The 23235-nt window shown below is 40.1% G+C and overlaps 1 gene segment (V, D, J or C); it reads left to right on the top strand.

Annotated features, from left to right (window-relative positions):
* Positions 1–19344: 19344 nt before the first annotated feature.
* Positions 19345–22997, top strand: LOC106569107 (T cell receptor alpha variable 17-like). The segment is given in 4 exon segments: positions 19345–19368; positions 19989–20136; positions 21236–21815; positions 21970–22997. Coding segments are annotated over 3 exon segments (342 nt in total).
* Positions 22998–23235: the final 238 nt, after the last annotated feature.

Genomic DNA, 23235 nt, shown 5'->3' on the forward strand with positions numbered 1-23235 from the left:
GGAGAGCAAGCCATGTCTGTACTACAGAATACAGGGCATGTAGGAGACCGGGGTACAAATCCCTCTGGGTTTCTGTTAGGATGGAAAGGAAAATATGGTGCTGTACAACGTGATGTCCGGCAGTACAGTACTGGGGTATTTAGCTAAAGAATCCCTGTGTCGTGCTTGTCACAGAGCAGCGTGAAACAGTGCTAAAATAGTTGTAGGCTTTTGCTTCTAACTTCAATATGCTCTTTAACCTGTTTAGGATGGGGGGCAGTATTGACACGGCTGGATAAAAAACATACCCGATTTAATCTGGTTACCACTCCTACCCAGTAACTAGAATATGCATATACTTATTACATATGGATAGAAAACACCCTAAATTTTCTAAAACTGTTTGAATGGTGTCTGTGAGTATAACAGAACTCAAATGGCAGGTCAAAACCTGAGAGATTCCTTTACAGGAAGTGGCCTGTCTGACCATTTCTTGAACTTGTTTTCCATCTCTATCATTTACTAAGGATCTCTGCTCTAACGTGACACTTCCCACGTCGTCCATAGGCGCTCAGAGCCCGGGAAAAAACAGAATGTCGTCATTCCAGCCCCAGGCTGAAACACATTATCGCCTTTCTCAAGTGGCCGATCAAGGGACACTGGCTTATGCGCATGACCCCGACCGCCCCCGCCTTTGGGATTTTTTCCTCTGTTTGCCGAAAAGGAGATTCCCTGTCGGAATATTATCGCTTTTGTACGAGAAAAATGGCGTAAAAATTGATTTTAAACAGCGGTTGACATGCTTCGAAGTACGGTAATGGAATACTTAGAATTTTATTGTCACGAATTGCGCCATGCGCGCGACACTTCTTTACTATTTCGGATAGTGTCTGGAACGCACGAACAAAACGCCGCTATTCGGATATAACGATGGATTATTTTGGACCAAACCAACATTTGTTATTGAAGTAGCAGTCCTGGGTGTGTATTCTGACGAAGACAACAAAAGGTAATCAAACTTTTATAATAGTAAATATGATTATGGTGAGTGCTAAACTTGCCGGGTGTCTAAATAGCGAGCCCGTGATGCCTGGGCTATGTACTTAGAATATTGCAAAATGTGCTTTCACCAAAAAGCTATTTTAACCTGTTAGGGCTAGGGGGCAGCATTTGCACGTCTGGATAAAAAAAATGTACCCGATTTAATCTGGTTACTAATCCTACCCAGTAACTAGAATATGCATATACTTATTATATATGGATAGAAAACACTCTAAAGTTTCTAAAACTGTTTGAATGGTGTCTGTGAGTATAACAGAACTCATTTGGCAGGCAAAACCCTGAGACATTTTCTGACAGGAAGTGGATACCTGATGTGTTGTATTACCTTTAAACCTATCCCATTGAAAAACACAGGGGCTGAGGAATATTTTGGCACTTCCTATTGCTTCCACTAGATGTCACCAGCCTTTACAAAGTGTTTTGAGTCTTCTGGAGGGAGATCTGACCGAACAAGAGCCATGGAACGATGATGTCCCATTAGACACCTGGCGCGCGAGTTCATGTTGGGTACCCTCGTTCCAATACGTTATAAAAGAGTATGCATTCGTCCACCTTGAATATTATTCATGTTCTGGTTAAAAAGGCCCTAATGATATATGCTATACAACGTTTGACATGTTTGAACGAACGTAAATATATTTTTTCCCCTCGTTCATGACGAGAAGTCCGGCTGGCTTAGATCATGTGCTAACAAGACGGAGATTTTTGGACATAAATGATGAGCTTTTTTGAACAAAACTACATTCGTTATGGACCTGTGATACCTGGAAGTGACATCTGATGAAGAGAATCAAAGGTAATGGATTATTTACATAGTATTTTCGATTTTAGATCTCCCCAACATGACGTCTAGTCTGTATCGCAACGCGTATTTTTCTGGGCGCAGTGCTCAGATTATTGCAAAGTGTGATTTCCCAGTAAGGTTATTTTTAAATCTGGCAAGTTGATTGCGTTCAAGAGATGTAAATCTATAATTCTTTAAATGACAATATAATATTTTACCAATGTTTTCTAATTTTAATTATTTAATTTGTGACGCTGACTTGACTGCCGGTTATTGGAGGGAAACGATTTCCTCAACATCAATGCCATAGTAAAACGCTGTTTTTGGATATAAATATGAACTTGATAGAACTAAAAATGCATGCATTGTCTAACATAATGTCCTAGGAGTGTCATCTGATGGAGATTGTAAAAGGTTAGTGCATCATTTTAGCTGGTTTTATGGTTTTGGTGACCCTGTCTTTGACTTGACAAAACATTACACACAACTCTTGTAAATGTACTGTCCTAACATACTCTAAATTTATGCTTTCGCCGTAAAACCTTTTTGAAATCGTAAAACGTGGTTAGATTAAGGAGATGTTTATCTTTCAAAGGGTGTAAAATAGTTGTATGTTTGAAAAATTTGAATTTTGACATTTATTTGGATTCAAATTTGCCGCTCTTGAAATGCACCTGCTGTTGATGGAGTGCACCACGGGTGGCACGCTAGCGTCCCACCTAGCCCATAGAGGTTAAAATCGGACATATCGAGTGCATAGAGGAGGTCTGTATCTATAATTCTTAAAATAATTGTTATGCTTTTTGTGAACGTTTATCGTGAGTAATTTAGTAAAATGTTAGCGAATTCCCCGGAAGTTTGCGGGGGGTATGCTAGTTCTGAACGTCACATGCTAATGTAAAAAGCTGGTTTTTGATATAAATATGAACTTGATTGAACAAAACATGCATGTATTGTATAACATAATGTCCTAGGGTTGTCATCTGATGAAGATCATCAAAGGTGAGTGCTGCATTTAGCTGTCTTCTGGGTTTTGGTGACATTATATGCTGGCTTGAAAAATGGGTGTCTGATTATTTCTGGCTTGGTACTCTGCTGACATAATCTAATGTTTTTGCTTTCGTTGTAAAGCCTTTTTGAAATCGGACAGTGTGTTTAGATTAACGAGAGTCTTGTCTTTAAATGGCTGTAAAATAGTCATATGTTTGAGAAATTGAAGTAATAGGATTTTTAAGGTTTTGAAAATCGCGCCACAGGATAGCAGTGGCTGTTACGTAGGTGGGACGAATTCGTCCCGCCTAGTCTAGAGAGGTTAACCTGTTATGGCTAGGGGGCAGTATTTTCACGGCTGGTTAAAAAACGTACCCGATTTAATCTGGTTACCACTCCTACCCAGTAACTAGAATATGCATATACTTATTACATATGGATAGAAAACACCCTAAAGTTTCTAAAACTGTTTGAATGGTGTCTGTGAGTATAACAGAACTCATATGGCAGGCCAAAATCTGAGAAGGTTTCATTCAGGAAGTGGCCTGTCTGACAAGGTGTCGTTCTTCTTGTCTCTGTTTATTGAAGAGTGAGGATCTTAGCTGTCCCGTGACACTTCCTACGGCTGCCATAGGGTCTCAGAAGGCGGTAAAAAGCTGAATCGTGGCTTTGCAGGCTCTGGCTGAAACAAAGTAGCGCGTTTGGGTAGTGGCTGGTTACAGTACTGTGAGACTCAGGCTCGTGCCCGCGTCGACCGAAAGCTTTGTTTACTTTCATCTGTTTAGCTAAATGGACATTCCCGGTCGGAATATTATCGCTTTTTTACGAGAAAAATGGCATAAAAATGGATTTTAAACAGCGGTTGACATGCTTCAAAGTACGGTAATGGAATATTTAGATTTTTTTTGTCACAAATTTTTTGTCACCCTTTCAGATAGTGTCTGGAACGCACGAACAAAACGCCGCAATTTGGATATAACTATGGATTATTTTGAACCAAACCAACATTTGTTATTGAAGTAGCAGTCCTGGGAGTGCATTCTGACGAAGAACACCAAAGGTAATCAAACTTTTCTAATAGTAAATCTGAGTTTGGTCAGGGCTAAACTTGGTCGGTGTCTAAATGGCTAGCCGTGATGGCTGGGCTATCTTCTGAGAATATTGCAAAATGCTTTCACCGAAAAGCTATTTTAAAATCGGACATAGCGACTGCACAAAGGAGTTCTGTATCTATAATTCTTAAAATAATTGTTATGTTTTTTGTGAACGTTTATTGTGAGTAATTTAGTAAATTCACCAGATGTTTGCGGGGGGTATGCTAGTTCTGAACGTCACATGCTAATGTAAAAAGCTGGTTTTTGATATAAATATGAACTTGATTGAACAAAACATGCATGTATTGTATAACATAATGTCCTAGGTGTGTCATCTGATGAAGATCATCAAAGGTTAGTGCTGCATTTAGCTGTCTTCTGTGTTTTTGTGACATTATATGCTAGCTTGAAAAATGGGTGTCTGATTATTTCTGGCTGGGTACTCTGCTGACATAATCTAATGTTTTGCTTTCGTTGTAAAGCCTTTTTGAAATTGGACAGTGTGGTTAGATTAACGAGAGTCTTGTCTTTAAAATGGTGTAAAATAGTCATATGTTTGAGAAATTGAAGTAATAGCATTTCTAAGGTATTTGAATATCGCGCCACGGGATTACACTGGCTGTTGAGTAGGTGGGACGCAAGCGTCCCACCTAGCCCATAGAGGTTAAACTGAACAAAGATCTGGAGATTTCCTCTGCTGAAGTGAGAGACTTTGCTCTGTAGGACTGTTCTGTAGAGCCCACATTGACATGAAACAGAGAAACTGTCACGTTCTGACCGTAGTATGAGGTCTTTTTTCCATAGTAGATTGGTCAGGGCATGACAGCCTGGGTGTTTTTGTCTATATATTTGGGGTTTTCTGTTTTCTATGTGGGTTGTCTAGATTGTCGTTCTATGTTGTATTTTCTAGGTTGGTGCCGGGTATGGTTTCCAATCAGAGGCAGGTGTTTTTTGTTGTCTCTGATTGGAAGACATACTTAGGCAGCCTGTTTTTCATGGGGTTTTGTGGGTGGTTGTTTTCCGTTTCGTTGTTTGTACCTGACGGGACTGTTGTTGGTCGTTTTGTTATTTTGCTAAGTGTTTTCATTAAAAGTAACATGAGCACTTCACACGTCGCATTTTGGTCTCCTTTAGACGACCCTTAGTACAGAACCACCCACCATGATTGGATCAAGCGGCGTGCCCGGGTAGATATGGACACCTGGTCAGTGGAAGAATGGTGGGAAAGGAGAAACTGGACTTGGGGCCATGTAATCAAAAGATTTCGAACTTACCTGGAAGAAACGGGAGGCAGCCCCCAAATGTTTTTTGGGGGGGGCGCATGCGAGTAGTTTGGGTGGGCAAGGGTTGAGGCCTTAGTCAACTACTCGTGCTTTTTGTAGCGAGCATGTGCGTGCCTCTCTCCAGTGCGCCTCCGTAGCACAGTATGTCCTGTGCCTGTTCCTCGCATTCTTCCTCTAGTGCGCGTCCATAACCCGGTACGGCCAGTGCCTGCTGTGAGCACTCGGCCCTTAGTGTGTCTACCCGGTCCGGTGAGACAGATTCCTGCACCTCGCACTCTCCCTCCAGTGCACATTCAAAACCCGGTACAGCCAGTGCCTGCTGTGAGCACTCGGCCCTTAGTGCGTCTCCCCAGTCCGGTGAGACCGATTCCTGCTCCTAGTAAAAAGCCTCCAGTGATAGTCGATGGTCCAACGCCCGTAAGGATGATCCTTGTCGAGGAACCTATTGAAATGATACATGGCATGGAGTCAGTAGCAACGGTCATAAGTCCGGAACCGATGATGACGCCTCCTCAGCCCGGAGCCTCCAGCGACGCTCCCCAGTCCGGAGCCTCCAACGACGCTCCTCAGCCCGGAGCCTCCAGCGACGCTCCTCAACCCGGAGCCTCCAGCGACGCTCCCCAGCCCGGAGCCTCCAGCGACGCTCCCCAGTCCAGAGCATCCAGTGATGCTCCTCCGCCCGGAGCCTCCAGCGACGCTCCTCATCCCGGAGCCTTCAGCAGAGGTCTACGGCCCAGAGCCTTTAGCGGAGGTCTGCGGCCCAGAGCCTTCAGCGGAGGTCTGCGGCCCAGAGCCTTCAGCGGAGGTCTGCGGCCCAGAGCCTTCAGCGGAGGTCTGCGGCCCAGAGCCTTCAGCGGAGGTCTGCGGCCCAGAGCCTTCAGGGGAGGTCTGCGGCCCAGAGCCTTCAGCGGAGGTCTGCGGCCCAGAGCCTTCAGCGGAGGTTTGCGGCCCAGAGCCTTCAGCGGAGGTTTGCAGCCCAGAGCCTTCAGCGGTCGTCTGCAACCCAGAGCCTTCAGCGGTGGTCTGCAGCCCAGAGCCTTCAGCGGCGGCCTGCAGCCCAGATCCTCCAGCGGCGGCTTGGAGGTCGATTCCTCCAATAATGATCTACAGGCTTATGTTACAGAAGCAGAGGAATCTACAGGCGGAATGGAGGTTTCGCCCTGAGCCAGAGCCACCTCCGTTGCTGGAGGATCGGGAGAAGAGGAAGGTTCTGGGTGTTGCATATGAGCCGCCATAGACTGTTGTCACCCTCCCTGCCCTCCCTTTCTGTTTGGGGTTATTTTTTATTTTTTTTTGTTTAGGTGCAGTCGGAGTCTGCACCTTTGGAGGGGGTACTGTCACGTTCTGACCTTAGTATGAGGTCATTTTTCCATAGTAGATTGGTCAGGGTGTGACAGGGGGGTGTTTTTGTCTATGTATTTTGGGTTTTCTGTTTTCTATGTGGGTTGTCTAGATTGTTGTTCTATGTTGGTGCCGGGTATGGTTTCCAAACAGGCAGCCTGTTTTTCATGGGGTTTTGTGGGTGGTTGTTTTCCATTTCGTTGTATGTACCTGAAGGGACTGTTGGTCATTTTGTTACTTTGCTAAGTGTTTTCATTAAAAGTAATATGAGCACTTCACATGCCGCATTTTGGTCTCCTTTAGACGACCCTTATTACAGAAACACTGTACAAAAACCATACAACGCTCTGGACTGTACTGCTGTGTTGTGACCTCCACAGTGCTGCAAAACATACTGACTCAGTAGTGCGCTGAATTTCATGGATTTACAAGCATCTGCTGTCTTCTGTTAGACCACAGTGCCATCAAGTGGATTCTCTAGTGAATAAATCAAATGTATATGAAACATCTTTGTTTCTACACTGTCAGTAGGAGGAGCTAAAGTATAAAACTCAGGATTAGATCATGAATCCTCAAGATAAACATGATACTACCATGAAGAACATAGCCAGTTGATGCTGTGCTTTTCATCAGCAGCTGGTGCTTATTCTACACATCCTGCCATCTACAATGTTGTTCTGTTCACTACTATTCTTCTTTGACTTGATAGGTAAGTAATTACTTTTTCATTGAAACTGAGTGTTATTATGTTGAGAGTTATTTATTTTTCAAATCAAAGATCATGAAGGTAACGCATGGCATGAGGATACATGTTTTTTTACTTTGAATACATTTTATCTTTACACTGCATTTGAAATGAATTCATTCTCCCATGTGGGTTTAAAGTAATATATATAATATTATGTTTTTACAGGTGTCAGTTCTGAACAGGTATTAACACCATACACTGATGAAGAAGTGGCTTCAGAAAGGGACAGAGTTACTCTCTCTTGCAACTACACCTCCACTGGTAGCATTCTATGGTATCGACAATATCCCAAATCAGCACCTCAGTTACTGGTTATGGAGTATGCGGATATTACACCAGGGTTCACTCTAAATCATGACAAAAATTCAAAACGTACAGATCTGAAGATCTCCTCTGCTGAAATGACAGACTCTGCTCTGTACTACTGTGCTCTGAATCCCACAGTGACAGGAAACCCAGAAACACTGTACAAAAACCTAACATCACCTGAGAGAGTATTTCTACTCTGTAGTTCCAGGTTTTATTTGACAATACTGCCATCAAGTGGAGTCAACATGAACCCATTATATTATGTCAAGAGGGGGAGAATAGTGTTACACAAAACATGTAATGAGTGGAACTGATTCACCCAGAGCGAATGTCTCAATAGAAGATCATTTTACAGAGAAGTCTTTGTCTAACACCAAGTCGCTATGATGCTGCTCTATTCAGTCTTGTTTATGTGCACTTGTAGGTAAGAATTCCCTCTCCATTAACCTCTTACATCTAGATGTTCCGCTAGCGGAACACCTGCTCCAATATCCAATGATTGGCGTGGCGCGAAATACAAATTCCTCAAAAATACAAAAACTTCAATTTTTCAAACATATGACTATTTCACAGCATTTTAAAGACAAGACTCTCCTTTATCTAAGCACACTGTCCGATTTCAAAAAGGCTTTACAGTGAAAGCAAAACATTAGATTATGTCAGCAGAGTACCCAGCCAGAAATAATCAGACACCCATTTTTCAAGCTAGCATATAATGTCACAAAAACCCAGAAGACAGCTAAATGCAGCACTAACCTTTGATGATCTTCATCAGATGACACACCTAGGACATTATGTTATACAATACATGCATGTTTTGTTCAATCAAGTTCATATTTATATCAAAAAACAGCTTTTTACATTAGCATGTGACGTTCAGAACTAGCATACCCCCCGCAAACTTCCGGGGAATTTGCTAACAATTTACTAAATTACTCACGATAAACGTTCACAAAAAGCATAACAATTATTTTAAGAATTATAGATACAGAACTCCTCTATGCACTCGATATGTCCGATTTTAAAATAGCTTTTCGGTGAAAGCACATTTTGCAATATTCTCAGTAGATAGCCCGGCATCACAGGGCTAGCTATTTAGACACCCAGCAAGTTTAGCACTCATCAAAGTCAGATTTACTATAAGAAAAATGTTATTACCTTTGCTGTCTTCGTCAGAATGCACTCCCAGGACTTCTACTTCAATAACAAATGTTGGTTTGGTTCAAAATAATCCATAGTTATATCCGAATAGCGGCGTTTTGTTCGTGCGTTCCAGAAACTATCCGAAATGGTAAATCAGGGTCACGCGCATGGCGCATTTCGTGACAAAAAAATTCTAAATATTCCATTACCGTACTTCGAAGCATGTCAACGGCTGTTTAAAATCAATTTTTATGCAATTTATCTCGTAAAAAAGCGATAATATTCCGACCGGGAATCTCCTTTTCGGTAAACAGAGGAAAAATCACAAAGACGGGGGCGGCCAGTGCACGCGCCTAAGCCCACAGTCCCTTGATCGGCCACTTGAGAAAGGCGATAATGTGTTTCAGCCTGGGGCTGGAATGACGACATTCAGGTTTTTCCCGGGCTCTGAGAGCCTATTGGAGCCGTGGGAAGTGTCACGTTACCGCAGAGATCCTTTGTAATGGAATGAGATGTCAAAGAAAGACAATAAATGGTCAGACAGGCCACTTCCTGTAAAGGAATCTCTCAGGTTTTGACCTGCCATTTGAGTTCTGTTATACTCACAGACACCATTCAAACAGTTTTAGAAACTTTGGAGTGTTTTCTATCCAAAGCCAATAATTATATGCATATTCTAGTTACTGGGCAGGAGTAGTAACCAGATTAAATCGGGTACGTTTTTTATCCAGCCGTGAAAATACTGCCCCCTAGCCATAACAGGTTAACTATCTTCAATGGTACCGTCAATACCCCGGATCCAGACCAGGATGTCTTCTTTTGATCCTACAAAGCATGTACGTACCGGCTATATCCATTACGACTCCATGACACAATGGTTCACTGAATGAAGAGAAGACCCGTGTTGACTTGATGATCTCATCTGTTGAATTGGAAGACTCTGCTCTGTACCACTGCGCCTTGCAGCCCAAAGTGACAGGAAACCCAGACACACTGTACAAAAACCTGTCAAGACCCTTGGGCATGAACAGTGCATTGTACTCTGATCAATCAGTTATTGAGTAATCCATAGTTATATCCAAATAGCTCCGTTTTGTTCGTGTGTTCAAGTGACTATCCGAAGGGTGACGTGCCGGCACATTTCGTGACAAAAAATTTCAAAATATTCCATTACCGTACTTCGAAGCATGTCAAACGCTGTTTAAAATCAATTTTTATGCTATTTTTCTCGTGAAATAGTGATAATATTCCAATTGGACGACGTTGTATTCGTTCAAACACTGAAAGAAAAAAATTGAGAAGTCTCGTGAATGCGCATCTCAGTCTCACTGTCCCCAGGCAGGCCACTGACAAACTCTGCTGCTGTACTTTGCCCAGAGACAGGAGACGCGTCATTCCGCTTTCTGAATGCTTTAGAGAGCCAATGGAAGCCTTAGAAGGTGTCATGTAACAGCACAGATGCTGTAATATTGATAGAGATGCAACAGAAGGACAACAAATTGTCAGACAGGGCACTTCCTGCATGGAATCTTCTCAGGTTTGGCCTGCCATATGAGTTCTGTTATACTCACAGACACCATTCAAACAGTTTTAGAAACGTTAGATTGTTTTCTATCCAAATCTCCTAATTATATGCATATTCTCGTTTCTGGGCAAGAGTATTAACCAGTTTAAATCGGGTACGTTTTTTTTCCGGCCGTGAAAATACTGGCCCCTAGCCCCAACAGGTTAATTAAAGGATTCAGGGCAGTAATTGTTTTATTCTTCTTATTTTGGTGAACAGCATACATTTTGAGACAATACCAATAGAGGGCAGTCATGAGCTGAAATGTCTCTATTCCGAACTACAGCAAAATCATGAAGATGACATTTAGCAGCAATCCAACACAGAAAGACAGTTGAACTCAAATACCCAACCATCTTTAGTGTAGAGAGTTGGAGCTACAAAGTCAATGAGTGCTTTGACATTACACTATGTAGTCTACAATATGTTTTAGGAGAGAATAGTGATACACTCTTACTTGACAGCGCATGAAGCCAGTCATTCAGACCCCATAAAGATGTTTTATACAATTCTGCTTTTTTCAATGTTCATTGGTAAGTGCAAAGGATTTGCACTGCAGTTTTTGATTGCACACATATGTCTATATAGCATTTATGGTGCATGAATTGCAATATGATTTATTCAAAACATGTTTAACCCCTGTGCGACCTCGGGACGGACATCCAGCGAAAAATCATATCTCCATTAGCATAACAAAATGTAATCATTTTTTTTTTCCCACATTTTTTTTTCAAATTATATCGTTTTACACTAACCTTTGACAATCTTCATCAGATGACACACCTAGGACATCATGTTACACAATACATGCATTCTTTTGTTCGATAAAGTTCATATTTATATATAAAAACAGCATTTTACATCGGTGCGTAACGTTGACTAACTATTTTCCCTCAAATGCATCCAATGAAACAGCGCTACAATTTACTAAATTACTATTCGAAAACATTTTTAAAATGTAATATTGTCATTCTAAGATTTATAGATGAATATCTCTTGAAAGCACCTGTAATGCCAGATTTAAAAATAACTTTACTGGGTAATCACACTTTGCAATAAAAGGGGATGCGATACTCAGAACAATAGGCTAGCAATAGCAATAGGCTAGCTATCTTGGAACAATCGCATATCAAATCTAGTCTTGTATACTATTGTCAATAATCCCTTACCTTTGATTATCTTCATCCTTAGGCACTTCCAGGAATCCCAGGTCCACAACAAATGTATTTTCGTTCGAAAAAGTTCATCCTTTATGTTCCATTAGCTTGTTGTTGTTAGCGCGTTCTGAAGGCTGAACCAAAAGTTCCGAACTGCGCGGGGCTACTCTTTCAACAAAATGCATTTTTTTCTTATTTAGGTTCGTTCAAACATGTCAAACGTTGTATAACATAAATCTGTAGGGCCTTTTTCAACGAGAGCTCCAATAACATTCGAGGGGGACGATTGCATTCGGTTTCAAAACGTTTCGAAAGGGGAGGGTAACCAGGGGCGCCGGCGTCATAATGGTGATGGCCCTCTCCGTGTGACCACGTTCCACTGCATCTCATTCATTCAGTTTTCACAGTAGAAGGCTCAAACCACATTGTAAAGACTCAATGAACCAATGAACCATAGCTCACGGTGTGATTAATAGGCAACGTGATGAAGTTGAGTTCGCAATTCAGAATTCCACTTCCTGTTTCGATCTGTCTCGGGGTTTTGACTGCCATATGAGTTCTGTTATACTCACAGGCACCATTCAAACAGTTTTAGAAACTTTAGGGTGTTTTCTATCCACAAGTATTAATTATATGCATATCCTAGCTTCTGAGTTTGAGTAGTAGGCCGTTTAAAATGGGCACGATTTTCTTTCAAAAATCGCTGTAGCGCCCCCTATCCTAGGGGAACGCCAAGAGGTTAACATTATTTATTTCAGGTAGCAGTAATGAGGAGGAAATAATATCAGCCACAACTGAAGAGTGTGTTTTTGAGGGTGATGGTATTACTTTATCCTGCAACTACACTGGCTACTATACTACTGATACTTTACTGTGGTACAAACAATACCCCAGATCAAAACCAGAATTCCTGCTCCTCCTCACTGAAGGAGGGTTAAAGACACATAATGAATCGACCCACCCTCGCCTGTCTGTTAAACTGAATGAAGATAAGACCTGTGTGGATCTGGAGATCTCCTCCACTGAAGTGACTGACTCTGCTCTGTACTATTGTGCTCTGAGGCCCACAGTGACAGGAAACCAAAAAACACTGTACAAAAACCTGACAACATACAATATACTGTAGAAAGAAAGCCATAACATAAAACATTTCATGTTGGTGTCAAGAGGAGGGGCTGTACAATAAATGATCCACATGTAGCTTATGGATGTTTTGTTCAGGAAGTAGCTAGTGAGTCAGGTCTCTCAGTGCTGTCTTTCGGTTTCTCAAAGGTCTAGCAATATGTTTTTCTTCTCATTTGTTCTCTTTTCAGCTTTTTTAGGTGAGTTATTATATGAATTGAAATCTTTTCATTTAATCTTACAGTGAATGAACAGCAGAAAAACATGCTAATTCCACATTCATAATTTTTAAATGTCAGTTACAACTGCACAGTTGTACAGTTACAGATGTTATTTGACCAAATCTTTTTGCAGAAAACAGTTTTGTGGATAAAATAAACCCTTCGACTCCAGAAGATCTTGTTCAGGAGGGAAGGAATGTCCATCTCTCCTGCAAATATGATGGCATTGTCTACAATCTACAGTGGTACCGCCAATATCCCAGATCCCAACCAGAATTCCTCTTGTACATCACACCAAAGGGGTCTCGTCTGACAGTTTCCATTGACAAAGTGGACAAACGTGTGGATCTCTTCTGCTGATGTGACAGATTCTGCTCTTTACTACTGTGCCATGAAGACCACAGTGACAGGAAACGGTGACACTATACAAAAACCTGTCAAGAACCATTGGAGGAAACAGACATCCTATATGACAAACTTAAGTAAAATACCTACTGTATGTTAAGTTATGTGACAGATCTTCTGTGTCTGTGCTCCTCCTACAGACTGCCCTCCACAGTCATGAAGACCAGTGACAAGGTCATAGTTAAAGGACAGACACTTCATTTTTTGCCATTTATGAATGTGTTATTTATGAATGTGTTATTGAATACGTTTCTATAGGATTTTGGTTGTATAGGGCAAATTCAATATTTCATCAAATCATCTTGTTACATATTTTTTATACCTAAAGGTGTTCTAAAATTCCAAATCAAATAGCTTAATGATCTATTCAGTATGTCCTGAGAAGAGATCGTTATGCAGAAGGGAGCAATATTGATGAGCTTAAGAAGAGGTTTGATTCCAGGCTGAATTTCAATTCTAGCTCTGTCCCCTTGACTATCCAAAGGTTGCAGCTGTCTGACTCTGCTGTGTACTACTCTGCTCTGAGGCCCACTGTGACAACAGGATATACAGCCCCCCTACAAAAACGACTGTATCCTTGGCACCAGTGTAGAAAAAATTGAAGCCTTACGTCTGTGGTGGGTGTGACGTTAGCAGGGCTGTACACCTCACACAGTGACACACAGAAGGACATTTCAGAGGAGAGTGAATGAATGCAAACATCAGTCTGAAGATGGAGAAATCAATCAGTGTATTGATCATTCTGATTATGACTACAGGTAAACAATACCTAACATTTGAACTCCTTGCATCCTTATAATCAGATTATTACATTATGGTTTTGGTAGTAAAACATATTTTGTTGAAGTAAAGTCATTTAAATGTGAATAACTTACTTGATTTCTAAAAAGTCTTTAAAAATAGGCATGTGTCATCAATCACTTTTATTATATGTTTTTCTCTGCAGGAATTGTATCTGGAGATAGTGTGACTCCTGACAAGGAGGAGTACACCCCCACTGAGGGATCATCGGTGTCTCTGAAATGTACATATGAAACAAAATTAGAGTATATTTTACTTTACTGGTACCGGCATTATCCTAACCAGGCTCCCCAGTTTCTACTGTATAAAGGTGCCAGATCACAGAGCGAGAGTGAACAGATCTCTGATCAGAGATATACATCCACAACATCCCGAACATCAACTGAACTGGTGATAACAAGACTAACCCTGGCAGACACAGCTCTCTACCACTGTGCTCTTGACACAGTGATGGAAAGTGTATAGTACACCATACAAAAACCTGCAGACCAAAATGCTTTGAAGTGGAAATCATAATTAAACATTAACCACATTTGATGTCATGATGGCAGAAGTTGAGATCAGAGAACTCTGGTCACACCTGTGCTGTGTGCAATCACCAGCTGGTCTAGTGTTTATCTGTCTTCATATTCAATGCACTGTGAGAAATATGTATTCTTCACTCTTCAATCAGGAGTCCTCAATTTCACTTACCGTAGGCATTTGTTTTATATTGGTTGGATAATCACTTGGGAATATGACAAAGTGCAAAAATATTGTTATTTATTGTTGGCCCTATTCACAATTCACACAGCTTGGTGGTGTAGTATGGAAGTCAACCTGAAGGGGGCAACCTAACAAAGCACTCACACCCCTGAATCAGAGGATGTCATACAGACAGAAACCTCCCCATGGTCTACTACTGCATGTAATACAGAACAACATGAAGCATCAACAGTAGGACAGAGGGTGTCAGAGCTCTGTGATAGATAGATCAGCATTGTTCTGATCCTAACCTTTTCCACTACGAACTGACTGACTAGTCATGAGAAATTGGCTGATCCTGCATGTTCTGGCTACATGCTGCTTTTGTATAACATCACTCTGTTCATCTGTCTCTTTCTGTGCACTTGTTCATTTTATTTATATACATTATTATTATATGTTGTGAAGATATATTTATCTTTCTTTTCAGGGTGCAGAGCAGAAGAGAATGTAACACAGCCAACAAAAGATGTAATGGTCGTAGAAGGGCAACCAACAACACTCACTTGTCTATTTGTGATCAATCACCATATCTCTTCTGGTACAAACAACTAGCAAATATCACCTCCATGTTTATGCTGAGAAGGGATGTTCACCTGCAGACACTACTACTGAGTTCAAGGAGAGACTTGATGCCCTTCTGAATGTCACAGCAAAATCATTCCCCTTGAAGATCCAGAGGTTACAGCTGTCTGGATTTTAGCGTAAATACGAAGATATTTCCTCATTTCAAATAAATCAATCTTGTAATTGATCTGTCACCTATTCATATTTGTCGGTGGCAGTTATCAGCAGACCATCCAGACAAACTAACAAAAAGTTTATGAAGAGGAGGGTAGTTTTGCTTTCCAGCAACTACTCCTTAGCATACAGTGTACTGCGGTATAAACAGTATCCAGTATCAGCTCCCCAAGTCCTCCTCTTCATCCTCCATGCCTCTAGGACTGTAGTGAGAGCTAAACCCCCATAGTCTTACCTCACTGTTAAACTGAACAAAGATCTGGAGATCTCCTCTGCTGAAGTGAGAGACTTTGCTCTGTACGACTGTACTGTAGAGCTCACATTGACATGAAACTGAGAAACACTGTTAAAAACCATACGACACTTTGCACTGTAATGCTGTGCTCTGACCTCCACAGTGCTGCAAAACATACTGACTCAGTAGTGCGCTGAATTTCATGGATTTACAAGCATTTGCTGTCTTCTGTTAGACCACAGTGCCATCAAGTGGATTCTCTAGTGAATAAATCAAATGTATATGAAACATCTTTGTTTCTACACTGTCAGTAGGAGGAGCTAAAGTATAAACTCAGGATTAGATTATGAATCCTCAAGATAAACATGATACTACCATGAAGATCATAGCCAGTTGATGCTGTGCTTTTCATCAGCAGCTGGTGCTTATTCTACACATCTTGCCATCTACAATGTTGTTCTGTTCACTATTACTCTTCTTTGGCTTGATAGGTAAGTAATGACATTTTCATTCAAAGCAAGTGTGATTATGTTGAGAGGTATTTATTTCTCAAATCAAAGATCATGAAGATAATGCACTACATGAGGATACAAGTTTTTTACTTTGAATACTTTTTATCTTTACACTGCATTTGGAATTCATTCATTTTTCCATGTGTGTTTAAAGTATTAAATATAATGTATGTTTATGTTTTACAGATGTCAGTTCTGAAGTGGTATTATCACCCTACACTGATGTAGAAGTTGCTTCAGAAAGTGACAGAGTTACTCTCTCTCTCTTGTAACTACTCCTCTATTGTTAATTATCTTCTATGGTATCGACAATATCCCAAATCAGCACCACAGTTACTGGTTATGGAGTACGTGGATATTACACTAGGGTCCACTCTACATCATGACAAAAATGCCAAACTTACGGATCTGAAGATCTCCTCTGCTGAAGTGACAGACTCTGCTCTGTACTACTGTACCCTGCAGCCCACTGTGACAGGAAAGCCAGAGACACTATAAAGACCTAGAACATCTGATTACGGGGAGAAAGTTATCAACATGCAGGTTAATGAATATGTCCTAAACACTAAACACCTCTATTCTAGTCATAACCCTAACCCTAACTTCATGTCCAGATCAACTATAAATGTTTTACTATTTTCTTCATAATTACATATAATATGAATGAAGTACCACTGTATCAAATACCCTATTTTCATACTCCTAATTATCCTTATACCTCTGAAGACTCTAGTCACTTCCATGCCAGTCAGAAGATCTACAGTATTTTATTTCTGAATACTCAAAAGCAGCTTTATAAAAAGAAGAGTAGAAGATAACATAAGACATTAATAACCTGTTGAGGACCCCTTCCCGCTCTGTTCCCGGTATTGGGATTTATTGACAAGTGACCATGGCGGGAAATTCAAAACTGCAAGAATCTAATAATTTCAATTTCTCAAACAATCAACTATTTTTCACCATTTGAAAGATAAACATCTCCTAAATCCAACCACATTGTCCGATTTCAAAGAGGCTTTACGGCGAAAGCATAAAGTTAGGTTATGTTAGGAGAGTACATTGAAAATAGCTGTGTGTAATGTTTTGTCAATTCAAAGACAGGCGTCACCAAAAGCAGATAACCAGCTAAAATTATGCACTAACCTTTGACAATCTTCATCAGATGACACTCCTAGGACATTATGTTATACAACACATGCATTTTTTGTTCCATCAAGTTCATATTTATATCCAAAAACAGCATTTTACAGTAGCGGTGAAATTCAGATTTTTTTTCTCCCTCAAATGCTTCCGTTGGATCATCGTTACAATTTACAAAATTACTATTCGAAAACATTGGTAAACTTTAATATTGTCATTCAAAGAATTATAGATTAACATCTCGTAAATGCTACCGCATTGCCAGATTTCAAAATAACTTTACTGGGAAATCACACTTTGTAATAAACGGGGTCCTATGCTAAGAACATGCTAAGAACAATAGGCTAGGATATACAGGTTAGCACCATCTAATATCAATAATACTATTGTAAATAATCCCTTACCTTTGATTATCTTCATCAGAAGGCACTTCCAGGAATCCCAGGTCCACAACAAATGTGGTTTCTTTCGACAAAGTTCATAATTTATGTCCAAATAACTCCAAGTTGTTCCATGTTGTTAGCGCGTTCAGTAGGCTCCTCAAAAGTAGAGCGGGGGGGAAAAGTCACGACGAAAAGTAAAAAAAAAAATCTATTTACGTTCGTTCAAACATGTCAAACGTTGTTTAGCATCAATCTTTAGGGCCATTTTTAACATGAAACATCAGTAATATTTCAACCCGACCTCTCCTGTGTCTTGAAAAACGTTTTGAAAAATGTCTCGCCTCACATGCACGCGCAGGTGCGCGCAATAATGAAGTGACGACATCCCAGGGACGTCAACTTCCCTTCATTCTAATTCGGTCTCTGTTCATCATAGACGCTTCAAACAACTTTATAAAGATCGTTGACATCTAGTGGAAGCCGTAGGAAGTGCGGAATGAATCGTTTGTCACTGTGTGATCTATTAGCAATGACTCGAAAATAGTACAGCCACAAAATTCTCATTTCCTGGTTGTATTTTTCTCAGGTTTTTGCCTGCCATATGAGTTTTGTTATACTTACAGACACCATTCAAACAGTTTTAGAAAATTCAGAGTGTTTTCTATCCAAATCTGTTAATAATATGCATATCCTAGCTTCTGAGTTGGTGTAGAAGGCAGTTAAAAATGGGCACATATTCTTTTCAAAATTCTCAATACTGCCCCCTAGCCCCAACAGGTTTTAAGTCAAAAATATTCCCAAACCTCCTTTCAAAAAATAATAAGTAACAGAAAGTACAAGAAATGTATGTACAAAAATAACAAAGTTAAATGAAATAAAAAACAAAAAACAACATTTGATTTGTATTGTTTAATGTTTTTTTAATTAGTATTTTATGTTATGTTGTATTGTTGTATTTTATGTTTGACATTCAATAGAACTTGTTTTTTCTACTTATTTTTTGAAAAATAAAAGTAATGAAATTACAAAGGTAACTTAAATAAAATACAAAAAACAGCACAATTGCACTGTATTCATTTCAAACTTTTATCTTCATAATTCAGTGTAATATGAATGGAGTAGCGTTGTTAAAAATAAATGAATGCATCAATACTAACATTAAACAAGGATTGCATGGCATACAGAGAAACAACAAATGTGGTTGTTCAACAGCCCCTGTCTTTGGTGGTAGGTGGAGCTACAACATTTTCTCCAATCAGCAAGACTGAACAATTATTGCAGAGAGAGATATTCAACTCTGCCTATGTTGTGTCAAAGTATTTTTGATACTGTGTCTATCAGCTATGTTGCTGCTTTCATAATTTCTCATCCTCCTAGTCCTTGTTGGTGAGTACTGTATTCAATTTGACAGTTTTAATTTAAAACCCAGAATGTATTTCAAAGTTGTCAAAAATACAATTATACCGCAGATTTGAGTATCACTAAATTGTATTATGATAATGAGAAGGGGAAAGAAATCATCAACAGACCAAAAAGTCAAGACCAGCCGCATATTTTTCCTCTCTTGATAAGTAGCAGTTTTGAAGATGCCAAAAGATGCCCACCCTATGGTGGGTTGTGTAGAGGGTGATACCATCACACTGTCCTGTAGCTACACTGGCTCTGTAAACAATCTACAGTGGTATCGTTAGTATCCCAGGTCTAAACCAGTGTTCCTGATTCTCAGCACAAAATCAGGATATGTCCAGAAACCTGTCCCTCCTCGTATGTCAGCTCAGGTTCATACAGACCGTGTGGAAAAACAAAGACTACAGCAAAAACTTCACATTTTCAGATATAAATTAAGTCTAAAATAAACAGAGGAGGCCAATAGGAACTGAAAACCCTTAACCACCAACCACAGAAGAAGAGTTACATATCCAGTTATCAGAGGAGGGGCCTCATAGTCAAACACTGGTATAGGCTGGGTATACCTGCAACCATGAGGATGTCTCTGTAGAGGAACTACTCAGCTCTCTCACTGTCTTATCTCTCAGTTGGTTTATCTAGTCTGTGTCAGGATGTCACTCATATTACTGTTTCTCCTCTCTGCGTTTGTAAGTGAGTGCTGAATTCAATTATTTCTCTTGTCATACTTTATGGGCACCTAACCCATGTATTGTTTCTCATTTGGAATAAACATTAACATAATGACAATACTTACGTTGTTGCAGGTGATAGTTTGTAGCAGGATACAATAACTCCATTGAAGCCTGAAGTCAATGCTCTCCAAGGAACAGAAATCACTCTCTCCTGCAAATACAAGGGCAACATCATCAATCTATTATGGTACCGTCAATACCCCGGATCCAGACCAGAATATCTACTTTTGATCCAATGAAGCGGTATGTATATACAGAATACATAAATTACGACTCCACAACACACTGGTAGACTGAAAAAAGGTAAAAACCCGTGTTGACTTGATCTCCTCTGTTGAATTGGAAGACTGCTCTGTACCACTGCGGGAAACCCAGACACACTGTACAAAAACCTGTCAAGACCCTTGGGGGTGAACAGTGCATTGTGTTCTGATCAATCAGTTATTATTTAGAGTACATTAATACATTCATTTTTTCCTGAATATCCACATTAATTGAAAAAGAAGCAAGAAAACACATTTAATATACATTTTATTGAGGAAATAATACTTTATATTGTCTGCATCTTCCTGTTCTGATATAACATGATCAAAGATACTAGTCTGAATAAATACAGAATGAAGAACATTTGTAGTGTTGTTTTGCTTCCTTTTAGCAGGGGTTCCCAAACGTTTTCACTCGGTGACTCCATTCCAGCATCGTGGAACATCACGCAATGTTTATTCATGTGATATTTGAGTGACAAAAAAATTAACAATATCTATGGGCTAAAAAAAATCATTAAAAAACTTGATCTGTACGTTGCTGACAAGTTATAAATAGCTCTCTAAGGTATGCAATGAATAACATGACAAGAGGAACTGATGATGCACTACCCAATTTCGAAATTGCACCTCATGCATTCTACTATTACAACTTTCAAGAATAAGTTTAAAGCCGCACTGGCTGACCCCTCGCACTACAGATTGGGAACCACTGCTTAAAGGATTACGGGCAGTAATTGTCTTTTTCTTCTTCTTTTTGTGAACAGCATACATTTTGAGACAATATCAATAGAGGGCGGTCATGAGCTGAAATATCTCCACTCAGAACTCCAGCGAAATCATGAAGATGACATTGAGCAGAAATCCAACCCAGAAAGACAGTTGAACTGAAATACCCAACCACCTTTAGTGTAGAGAGTTGGAGCTACAAAGTCAATGAGTGCTTTAACATTACAGTATGTAGTCAACAATATGAGAGGATACACTCTTACTTGACAACGCATGAAGCCAGTCACTCAGACACCATGAAGATGTTTTATGCAATTCTACTTCTTTCAATGTTCTTTGGTAAGTGCATTTTGAAGGATGGTTAAAGACACATAATGAATTGACCGACACTCGAATGTCTGTTAAACTAAATGAAGATAAGACCCATGTGGATCTGGAGATCACCTCTGCTGAGGTGACAGACTCTGCTCTGTACTACTGTGCCCTGCAGCCGACAGTGACAGGAAACCCATAAAAACTGTAGAAAGAAAGCCATAACAGAGAACATTTCATGTTGGTGTCAAGAGGAGGGGCTGTATAATCAAAGACCCACATGTACTTTATGGGATGTTATTGTTCAGGAAGTAGCTAGTTAGTCATGTCTCTCAGTGCTGTCTATTAGTTTCTCAAAGGTCTAGCAAGATGTTTTTCTTCTCATTTGTTCTCTTTTTATCTTTCTTAGGCAAGTTATTATACGGATTAAAATCTTTTAATTTAATCTTATTGTGAAAGAACAGCATAATAATCATAATAATTCCACATTCATAATTTTTTTACGTCAGTTACAACTGCACAGTTACAGAAGTTATTTGACCAAATCTTTTTGCAGGAAACAGTTTTGCGGATTCAATAAACCCTGTGACTACAGAAGAGCTTGTTCAGGAGGTAAGGAATGTCCATCTCTCCTGCAAATATGATGGCACTCTTTACAATCTACAGTGGTTCCGCCAATATCCCAGATCCTAACCAGAATTCCTATTGTAAGTCACACCAGAGGGGTCTATATTTAAAGCTACTCCCCCACCTCCTCATCTGACAGTTTCCATTGACAAAGTGGACAAACGTGGGGATCTGAAGATCTCTTCTGCTGATATGACAGACTCTGCTCTGGACTACCATGCCATGAAGACCACAGTGACAGGAAACTGTGACACTGTACAAAAACCTGTCAAGAACCATGGGAGGAAACAGACATCCTATATGACATCCTTAAGTAGCAAACCTACTGTATGTTAAGCTAAGTGACATATATTCTTTGTCTGTCCTCCTCCTATAGACTGCCCTCCAAGGTTATGACGTCCAGTGACAAGGTTTTTCTATGTATAATAATGATACAATAGTTTCATCAAGTGATCAACATTCTGCCCAACAAGGTGAAACCTTGAGATTGCTTGTTTTTTCAAGGGCAAGTTACTAGTGAGAGTCAATAGGTGTCAGTGGAGTCTCATAGTTTGTTTCTATTCCTTTAAGGTAGAGATACACATGTTTGCATGGGCTGAGTCTCAAACCACCGCATCAGCCTATGGCGGTCTTCTGCCTCTGCGGTGGAAGGTGGCCGAGCTTCAGGGGTGTTTGTCAGACCATGAGACATCCTGAAAATTGATATTCTCACAAATATGTCTGTAGCGTCCGAACCGTTTTGCCTAAAAAATTTATGTGACCACTCTACGGAAAGAGAGACTCTCGCTGTCGATGTGCCAACTTCTGTTCGTAGTGTACAATTTGGGCTATCAAATCATCTTGTTATTTTTTTTTACCTAAAGGGTCCTAAAATTCCAAATCAGATAGCTTAATGATCCATGGTATGACCCACCACCAAAGTTAAATGATGCACGCGGCATGCCTTTGCAGGTTTCGGTGTGGTATCATTGCCCCCAACAATTCAACTTAACAATTGAATATACATTTAGCTCCTTCCCTACTGCAGAGCCCCACAATAATGAGACTTCTCAACTACAGTGGATGGAACATGAAGTCTATAACATATATTCTTCCTCGATACATACAGTTGAAGTCGGAAGTTTACATACACCTTAGCCAAATACATTTAAACTCAGTTTTTCACAATTCCTGACAATAAATCCAAGTACAAATTCCCTGATTACGTCAGTTAGGATCAGCAATTTATTTTAAGATTGTGAAATTTCAGAATAATAGTAGAGAGAATGGTTTATTTCAGCTTTTATTTCTTTCATCACATTCCCAGTGGGTCAGTAGTACTCAATTAGTATTTGGTAGTATTGCCTTTCAGTTGTTTAACTTGGGTCAAACATTTCGGGTAGCTTTCCACAAGCTTCCCACAATA

Source organism: Salmo salar, chromosome ssa14 (genome assembly GCF_905237065.1).
Source record: "Salmo salar chromosome ssa14, Ssal_v3.1, whole genome shotgun sequence".
Classification (NCBI taxonomy): Eukaryota; Metazoa; Chordata; class Actinopteri; order Salmoniformes; family Salmonidae; genus Salmo; species Salmo salar.